At 42.3% G+C, this 9,631-nt stretch overlaps 1 protein-coding gene across 1 annotated transcript; it reads right to left on the bottom strand.

The window, feature by feature from the left end:
* Positions 1 to 750: 750 nt before the first annotated feature.
* On the bottom strand, positions 751 to 5,948 carry LOC103063953 (parvalbumin beta). Its single transcript, XM_025164738.1, has 4 exons — positions 5,777 to 5,948; positions 3,164 to 3,296; positions 1,769 to 1,878; positions 751 to 1,286 (listed from the first exon to the last, which is right to left on the bottom strand). The coding sequence occupies exons 1-4, from the start codon at positions 5,835 to 5,837 to the stop codon at positions 1,258 to 1,260; spliced, it is 333 nt and encodes a 110-aa protein (XP_025020506.1). The 5' UTR covers positions 5,838 to 5,948; the 3' UTR covers positions 751 to 1,257.
* Between the last annotated feature and the right edge of the window lie 3,683 nt (positions 5,949 to 9,631).

The following is a 9,631-nucleotide window of genomic DNA, read 5'->3' as shown; positions in this document are numbered from 1 at the left end:
GGCTTCCTGTGCCTCTACTTCACGAATGGGTACTACATGGCCCATGGGACATATCCTCAGTCCCAGCCTCTTATTTGTAAATACCTTCTGGAGCCCCACCAAATCTGATGGCAAACCAAGAGAATGTGTGTGTGGTTTTCCATTTTAAAAAAAGGAGAAGGCAACGGGAAGCAAAATAGATGTGGAAAGCCTCCACTAGCTTATAACATTTATTTTGCTTTTTTTTATAACCAACCCCACAAAAACCAAAACCTTGCCCTTGTCCACTCTGGAGATGTCATTATGTCATTACTCTGCCTTCCTGTGGCCAGGAGAGCCTGGGAAAAGGCAATGGGTTTTGATTTTCTGCATTTCTGGGCCTCCTTGTGCCTCATTTTGTACCACCACCCTCTTGCAGAGGATCAGTCCCTAACGTGGGAGGGCGACTTTGGACCACGTACACTTTCTTGCAATGAATGAGCCGTTCCCCACCAAGGCATGTTTACACCACCCCTAATTTAGGCCCTGCTTTCGCTGCAGATGATCCGAGCTTCTGTTTGCTTTCATCTTTGTCTGATTTATTACGGACCATCGTTGCAGATCTGGCACAGACCTTGAACCCACCCAGCAATGATACTTTTAAAAACCTGAATGAATTTGTAAGCTAGCCTGTCTTGAGTTATGGCGTGTTCATTCAACGTTTAAACCAAGCAAGGAAAGGAACGTCACAAGGGCAGGTTTATCCGCAAAGAAATAGGCTCAGAATCTGTCAATGATGAAGTCGCTTTATATGGCTGAATGGACAATTCCACTGGTATGACTAGTAAGGGGGTTTGTGAAGCTGGTTAGGTAAGGCAAAGACCAGTTTAAACCTTCTTGTGTAACTGTTTTTCCGATATCATGTCATATATCCTGACGGGAAGGAAGGCAGATGCTTGTTAACTCTTCATGCAAATATCTCTTGGAAATCTCGCCCTCGCTGAGCAGGCTTAATTGACCCTACCCACAAAAGGAAATATCCAAGTTCTTCCCCTTGGGCTCCAGCTTTGTCCCGCTTTTGATGTACAGAGCCCTTTTAATTATGAATTTTACAACACTAGACAATAATAAAGATCAAACAGTGCATTGTGAGTTAACACAGTTCCCGAACAATAAGAAACAAGGTGATGGCAACTGTCAATGCCATTTCGCTGTATAAAATGTATAAATAAATAGTTGACTTGCAATAAGAAAGGATGTTGTACAATACAATTTGCTTGGTCTTCCTCTTGAATCACGTTAACCCTTTGTAACCAGGACTACAAACTCTGGAAAAGAAAAGAAATGTTTATATTAGTTTGAACCTTGTCTCTTCAACCCAATAGGGGCTTCTAGATAATCTTGGATAGCAGATGCTAAAAAAAATAGAGCTTCCATTCCATTTGTCATTAGTTTGTTCTGTTTACTAATATATATCAATTTATTACATAGCCTTAGGAATTTGTTTCATTGGTTGATTGTGCCCATATCAAGATGGCAGGCATAATTCTTATCCTAGTATATCCTCATAACAACAACCTTTGATGGAGGTTGGGTTGAGGGACTTTGCGCTCCCTCTGGATGATTGATGGATGGATGAATTGGTTTCATATGCCACTGTAGTCACTCAGACTCTCAGCAATTAGCCAAAGAATTGAATCAACTCTGCTAAATCATTCTAACCCTGCTGATGCTCCCCCTTGAGTGTTTGAGTGACGATATTGCCCATCATGCTGGATATCAAAGAGGGGACTCTTTAATGCTTCCTTACCGTCCACACCAATTTTACCATCTCCATCGGTGTCACCTGCTTTCAGAAACTCTGAAGTCTCCTTGTCAGTCAACTCTCGGGCTTTGTCATCAAAATTCTGCAGGAACTTCCTAGTGGGGAGAGAAGGTTACATGAGGGCCAGGATGACAAGCTAGAGGCAGGGTTCCTCAACCTTGGCAACTTTAAGACTTCAACTCCCAGAATTCCCCAGCCAGCCAGCCTTCTGGGAGTTGAAGTCCACCCATCTTAAAGTTGCCAAGGTTGAGGAACCCTGGCTAGAGGGAAACATTTGATCAACTTAAGCTGTGCTCCTCTTCTTTTTGGTAAGTTAACAAACCAAACCAAACCTGAGACATGAAGTCTCAATTAAGAAAATGCAATGTTCTATGGGGCAGAAAATAAGTCATTTTGAAGAAGTTTGCTCTATTCCACAGGATGAGGGTGGAGACCAAAACTAATCTAAATCACAACCGATCTAGCCACCGTTGAACAGTGTGCCAAGCTTCCCTGAAAGATCTGATTGACCACAAGCAGGCAACCTCAGCTTATTTTCAGCAGCAGCTTGTGAAGAGCACTTGAGATGCAAAAAAGGGCCAAGTTTTTTGAGACCCCCGGAACCATCTCTAGGCATAATCACCTAAAAATTCTTGCTTGGGGATGGGACACAAAAAGTGTGAAGCCTTCCTACTGGGTTAACAACTAGAACATTACAGCGTTGCCCACTCCTGCTTGAATAAGCATTTGGACCGTTCCAATCCTTGGTGGTTGATGGGACATAGCTTTGATGAAAAAAATGACTATTATATCAGAGCTCAAATTAAGAACAATTGTGATACAGAAAGGATAACTGGATATTTGAACGAGAGGGCACGTTAAAATTGTGGTGTCCTTGCATGTTGGGAGGTGACAAAGTAGAGAGGCAGACAAAATTCTTCTCAAGATCTTTTTCTGCATTGCAGGAATTATTTTCATCTACTATTGCATTCCCAGCATAGATGGTTCATGGATTGGATTCAAAAACCCACAAGTGGAAAGATGATACTAATTAGAACTGTTATGTATATGCTTAAGAATTCACACCATAGCATATCAGGTAAGTCCTACAACAGTTCTGTAATAATAATAATTCATAATAATTAATTAAATTTATATGTCGCCTGACTCCCAGCGACTCCGGGTCTGCTAATGCTAACGGAAGCAAATGCAGAATCTTTGGGTGTCGTTTTGCAGAAGCATGAACTTATGCATCATCTTCCACCAGCAGGAGCTAGAGAACATCTCTCTAGGGCAGAACATTAAGGACTCCTTCCAAGGATCGGCGATGCCTTTTGCATTTGGAAACGCCATCTTAGAATCCCACCCATTAGCAAGCGATATTTCTTAAATTTTACTCACTGCAGTTCCTCGTGCTCAATGTATCCACTCTTGTCCCGATCGATGACTCCAAACACTTTTGTTAGCTGATCCTTGGATTTGCAGTGCAGACCTGATTTGGCAAAGAACGTCTTGCAGCTAAAGGAATCAGCAGCTTAAGAAAAGAAAAGAAAAAAAGAGAGAGACAGAAGACAAAATATAAGGAGATGAAGAGAGGTGAAGCGATTATAACTGCGCTGTTCTAGCTCCCTTTGCCTAGTCAATCAAGCATCACTTTTTGCTGTCCCAACTATGTCAGTTGGGGTGAAACAGACATTTGAGGCATTGACCTTAACTGACTTGATCCTTGGACACCAAGAAAGTTTAGGGACAGATTAAATATCAGCTACCCAAAAAAAGCACAGTAAAAAGGAGCTGACTTGAAAGCTAGATGTGCACTGATCCACTTGGACATTGGTTGCATGACCAGTTCTGACTCATATTCTCTCCAGCTATGTTCTGGCATCAATTCTGGCGATGCAGGTGAGTTTCAAGCAGTTGGGATTTCCTGTTTCAGATCAAAGATTCCTCATTTTTCAAAACTGAGATGGACAGGTTTAATAAATTACATTAGGTGCCCGATATTTCCTGCAGCTTCCTGCAGGAATTTGGAATTTCTCTGTGTTTGCTCTGTCTTTTTCTAATGGAAGCTGGGACATAAACCTGTTCCATCACACTCCCAAACAGGGGCGGTATTTCCTTCCCTTCCCTTCCCTTCCCTTCCCTTCCCTTCCCTTCCCTTCCCTTCCCTCACCCTCACCCTCACCCTCACCCTCACCTTCCTTCCTTCCTTCCTTCCTTCCTTCCTTCCTTCCTTCCTTCCTTCCTTCCCCTTGGCCTTTTCCAGATATGTTGAATTTCCACTTCCATAATTTCCATCCAGCATGCTGAACTGGAATATGGAAGTTAACATCCAATGTATCTGAACGGTATTACCTTAGAAGATGGTTAGACAGAGAGGACCTGGGAATCTTCAGACACCCGTCTCTGCTGCAGGATACCACTCATCCCAAGAGGGTTTACTCCAGATGTTTTGGTCTCCTGAAGCTACTCAAGAAAGTGTAAAGCCTAGAGCAGCACACCCTTCAGAAGTGAAGGATGACCCATCGCATCATCCCCAGATAGCAACTTTGTGATATTGCTCACTTCGGGGAAGAATGTGTGAAACACAAGAGACTTCCAGCCTCTGAGCTCTACAGCTTTAGGTGGTATGTCAAGAGCACAGTTCCTTAAGAACCTGCTGAGTTAAATGTTTCAATAAAAAATGTTTAGCTTTACAGTCAACATGCCATTCTTATAACAGCTAAGCAACTTTATTGCTACAAACCCATTCTGACTGACCACCTAGACGTAGTTCGGTTCCATTTTCCGTGCAGGAAAACATAACGTCTCTCTTGTCTGAATTATACATGGGCACTGCATGACCATATTTAGAGACAGGAGAATGCCTGGGGGTCACATTTCAATATTGAGCAGCGTGTGTGTGTGGGTGGGTGTCTAAACCTCTAGAAAACTCCTTCATTCACTGCGCTAAATCCGATCATCTTATGCCTCAGGATTCTGGGTTGATTCATATTTTTAAAGCAAGTTTGTGCTATACCTACTTCTTGGGTAGTTTCACTCCATTGCTTCTATTTTCTGCTGGCGCTAATTTGTCATTTGGACAGCCTAGAATAGTCAGAATTTTTTTTCCAGCTTCACTTGAGTGGGGTTTCTGTTTCTTTCTCGCACGGCGCTGATGCAACAGGATTAATGTGAACGGTACCGCTGCAGCCGGTCGCTCTCAGAAGGTGATGAAATGCTCCAGACTTCCCTGATCTGATACTTTCCAGATGTTTTGGCTGGCAATTCTCCCTGCCCCATCAGCCCTGCTGGCTGGGGATGATGGCCTCTGTAGTCCAACACATCTGAAGAGCAGATGGTTGGGAAATATTGAAACCTAACTGTCCTAAACATTACGGTCAAGAGGATGAAGGGAGAAGAGCGATGACCTCTGTCCACGGTCAGAAAATAATTTGAGAATGTTTTACAATTACAGATGTTAGTTGCGTAATCTGTACTGTCTTTAGCAATTTGAACTAAGATGCTTTTTAACATTAAAAAGAGGTGTGCCCGGTGTAATATGTCAGCCTTAAGAATTGCCATTTTCTCTATAAAAAAATTCAGACCCTTCAACAAAAATACTGGATGGCTGTTTTTCTAAAATCATCCAAGACATTTGGGAATGTGTTTTTTGCAGGACGAAAGCTGGCAATTCTATTACTTCTCCTCTCGATATTTGACGTTTGGACCTAAATGTTCAGCAACAGTTTTCGATCAATATACATATCTAGTCTTCTTAAATGAGCCTGTGTATTTATGAGGGTTAACAATCTCTGGCTATGAAGGTTATATAAATCTCTCTCACCCATAGAATGTCTCAACTGATCATGCATTATTGGGCTGAATTTTGATAATCTGGTTTTCTTCTTCTGGAAACTTTTTTGGAAGCACGGATTTTGCTTTCAACTCTGCTTTGCTTTGACTCACGGGAATGTTCTAACTCTTCATCTCGTTTTAAGAGGGGAGAATCAAGGCTTTAAAGACAGAAGTTACCTTGGCAGCTTTGTAAACCAGCCGCAATGTCCGCATCATTCAGGATCCCGGCGAATGCCATCTCAGAGCTGGGAGGGGGGAAAAGAGAAGACGTTGAGATTAAATTACACACTGTTCACGTTTTCAGACAAGACCTGCAAGATGCAGGAATCTTCTCAAGGCAGATCCTTGCAGCAGCCAGAAGCAGCAGCGACAAGAAGAGAGTGGATCGGGGTCCAAGGCAGGGAAATCTAGCAAAGAGAGTGGCTTTCTCGGGAAGAATCCTGTGGTCCACCCAGATTATTAACCCTTTTTTGGCCCCACTGAGATGGTCAGGAAGCAGCTGCTTTTTGATTCCACATCACATTCCCAGTTTGTGCTATCTCAGGATCTTTGGCCTGGTTAAAAAAAAAAGGGGGAAAAAACCACAACTGTAGGCTTGCTGGCTTTGAGAAAACGGATTGCTCCCATGCTGTTGGGCTATTTAGGATCATAATGCTTGCTCTTGACTGGAAGAACCACAATAATAATAATAATAATAATAATAATAATAATAATAATAGTAATAATAGAGGGCTAGGCTCAACTCACCTTGGGGCTGCTTGGCAAAGCTGGGCAAGACAGTGATCCAAGGAGATCTCTTCGCTTACAGCCTTTGCTGGAACAAAGTCCCCGTCTTATATAGGCTTCAGTTAAGACCCCCCGGCCTTTTACAGAAGTCCTCAGACCACGTCATCGCTCAAATGACCGAGGGGATGAGACACTGTATCTGACAAGACCTGCTAGCTAATCAAATTGATATTTATATCTCACCGGAATGTACATTCGGCCTTAGACAATCTAAGAAGTTTTCAAGTCACACCATTTCCCTCCTAATTGCTGATTCTTAATGAACACCGGAGGAAAAATAGAGTCTTTTAGGGTTGTGGTGGGCTATAAGTAAGCCAAGCAAATCAACAAATAAATATTTTCGGGGGGAGGGAATCATTTTTCTTGGGTTGGGACCCAGTTCGGCACTGGCTTTTATTTGATTTTTTTTTCATTATTATTTGATTTTATTTATTTACTTCTTTGACTTTTAGCTAGCGTTTGGTGAAACGGGCTGCTAGGAGCATTTCTCAGTGAGTGCAGACCTTGCAGGCAAATGTCACCCGCTGGAATCAATGAAATGAAATGACGAGCCGAACTGGTGTGTGGAAGTAGTCTGATTCATAATGAAGAACAGCTTCCCACTCGCCCCTTGGCTTGGTCAGTGGTAACCGTATGCATCTGGAAGTAATTGCCACTGAATTCAGTAGGACTTATTTCTTGATAAACACACATGGAATTGTGTTCTACGTCTCTAAAAACATTCCTTCTGCCTATCGTCCTTTCAGTACACTTCCATATCTGTTCACTTGCCCAAATGCTCAGTGAATCAAAACTTTTTTTCCCTTCTGGTATGTATATAGAGATTCAGTCTGACACCATTTCAGCATTAAACGCGAAGGCTCAGATTTCAAGATAAGCCATACTGTTACCAAGTTTGCTTTTCCTTTAATTCCCTCTAAATTTGCCTGGAGCCCAAGGATGAGTGATTCTTTGTGGAAAGAGAGGACCATGAAAGATGACAATTTCCAGATGTGGTGGGTGTACTCCATTGTTGATATGTTTTGGCCCTAAGAATGTGTTCCTCAAAGTTTGGAACAAGGGCCATTCTTCATTTTCTCTTTTGTCCCTAGCTTATGGTCTCTGAAGTCATCAGCAATAATCTCAGATGAGCTTTGGGGACATTCTTGCTGCACCACGGAAAGATCAAGGAAGGAAGGATTGATCAATTAGGACATATTCCTCTGAAGTATCTTTGACAGAAAGCAGCAGATGTTGAATAATGGGAAAGCATGCAAATACTGGGCAGATTCCCTTACAAATTTAATGCGGATCGGGGAGTTTTAATTATATTAATTAATTAATTGTTTATGAGTCCCATGTGTCCAAAATAACTATCCTACCTATTATGGAGATTAGATTACAATGAGAATTCTTCTTACAACTGAAAACCAGGGTAATAAATGTAAGGGAGAGACTGGTTGTTTAACAGAGAATGCACTTTTCATGAGACGAATTAGATAATATTGTTGTTGAGGATGATGTACTGTAGATCATGATGATGAAGAAGGTCATGATGACAATGATGATGATATTATCTAATCTGCCTCATAAAAGCCATTTTGTTAGAATAACCCTGACATGCTCTCAAAATCCCATATATGCTGTCTGATCCTAGAAGTTGCCTATCACGGATCTTCCCCTGGATTTCACTGAGGCTTATTTTATATCCTACCTGGAGATGCTAGGAATCACATTAGAGATTTCAGATGCTCTACCACTCAACCACTGCCCTCTGTTCCTTCCAAAGATGGTGGCCCTAACACAAGCCTGGAACTGAGCAACTGCCATGGTTCCCCCCGCTCTACTGGCTGGTGCCAATTAGGTTTCCATAGGCAGGCCTAGATCCATAAACTAACAAGAATGTTTGGCACTCAGACAATTTAGACCCCATGAATGTAATGAATTCAAGTCTAAATACTTTGTCTTAACCGGCTCGTGGCTGCTTCTCCACTTGCAGCTTCTCCTGGCAACAAGAAGAAGGGGACACATGTTTGAGAGTGCACTGGATATACACCAGAAATATGTCACTTTGAGAAGGAACTCCCTGTACGATATCTCATTGGGCTGGAGGTCAGCCCATTTCAGAACTATGAGCTCCTTGACTCCCAGCAGCTGAATCTGCTTCTCAGTTCCAGACAGGAGGAACTGGAAATGGATGGAAGTTTTGCTCTCATTAGGACTTCTGCTAAGCCAAAAGGCCAAAGGGTAGGGTGAAGAGCTGGGTTCTTCCATATTTGTGAGCTGGGAATAAAACCAACAGAACATGACAGATCTGAGTTTCTAAGAACACATATGAAGTAAATCTCCAACCATTGGTAGACCACTCCAAAGCTGTAGTGCTGGAATTGGACCAGATGAATTTAAAAATCATGCAAATGATGAGTTTGACTTATCACATGACCTTTCATAGTCATCACTGGTTGGGTTGCACAACCCCATCACTCATGATTTGGAAATTGGAAGCAGACAACTTGAGATTTGAGGGCCACATCTAGCTCCCAAACACACCTACGATGAAAACAGATGGCATGGCTTTTTGAGAAGCACCCAGACATGATACCATAAGCTCTAAATAGATGGAATACAGTTAATAACATTCTGAAATTCCTTCTAAACATCTTTAAAAAAAGAAAGAAAGAAAACCTCAGCACACATGTGTTCGATGAAGCCCTCTGTTCTGTATCATTCATCTCATAAGTGTGGGTGTGAAATGCAATGTTAAGTAAACATTTCAGGTGCCAATCATTCCTAACTTGAAGTTACAGTTTCTAGAGGGGAGCCCTTTTAACTGGCTGCTGCATCCGGAGTGAGCTGCTAGCTTATATTTGGAAACAGAGATGGGGACCCTTCTTTGGACCCCAGATACAATTTAGCATGGTGTTTCTTGCTGAGAGCTACGCCCGAAACAACGTAAGGCCAGATGTTGCATTCGCTTGCGCCTAACCTTAGCACCAACCTACTCTGGCCCATCAGTGGAGAAGATTTCAGCTCAGCCATGGGAAGAAGCTGGTAGTCTGAAGAACAATGACATCCAAACCTCAGGAAAGAGAATTATGACTTCTGCTTTGAATGGCCTTCCTGTTTTCTTCCTGTTTTAAATGATGGACTGATGGTATGATTCTGTTTTCATTGGTAGCTCTCTGTGGAGTGAGAGACCTTTCTGAGATCAGAAGGGGATAGGTAAATAATCATATGCAAATTGACATTGGCAAACCCATGCCCAGC

This window comes from Python bivittatus, unplaced genomic scaffold (assembly GCF_059951505.1).
Source record: "Python bivittatus isolate LINGU-HERP-01145 unplaced genomic scaffold, Pbiv_v1 ctg000560_np1212, whole genome shotgun sequence".
NCBI lineage: Eukaryota > Metazoa > Chordata > Lepidosauria > Squamata > Pythonidae > Python > Python bivittatus.
The sequence above is the reverse complement of the archived record's forward strand: the minus strand, read 5'-3'. Positions and strand labels throughout refer to the sequence as shown.

Bases quoted from the DNA above. Each gene is read 5' to 3' on its own strand.
- LOC103063953 (XM_025164738.1), bottom strand. From the start codon at position 5,837: ATGGCATTCGCCGGGATCCTGAATGATGCGGACATTGCGGCTGGTTTA. The intron at 3,297-5,776 runs GTAACTTCTGTC...TCTTTTCTTAAG, and splicing joins TGGTTTACAAAGCTGCCAAG to CTGCTGATTCCTTTAGCTGC. The intron at 1,287-1,768 runs GTAAGGAAGCAT...TTTCTTTTCCAG, and splicing joins TGGTAAAATTGGTGTGGACG to AGTTTGTAGTCCTGGTTACA.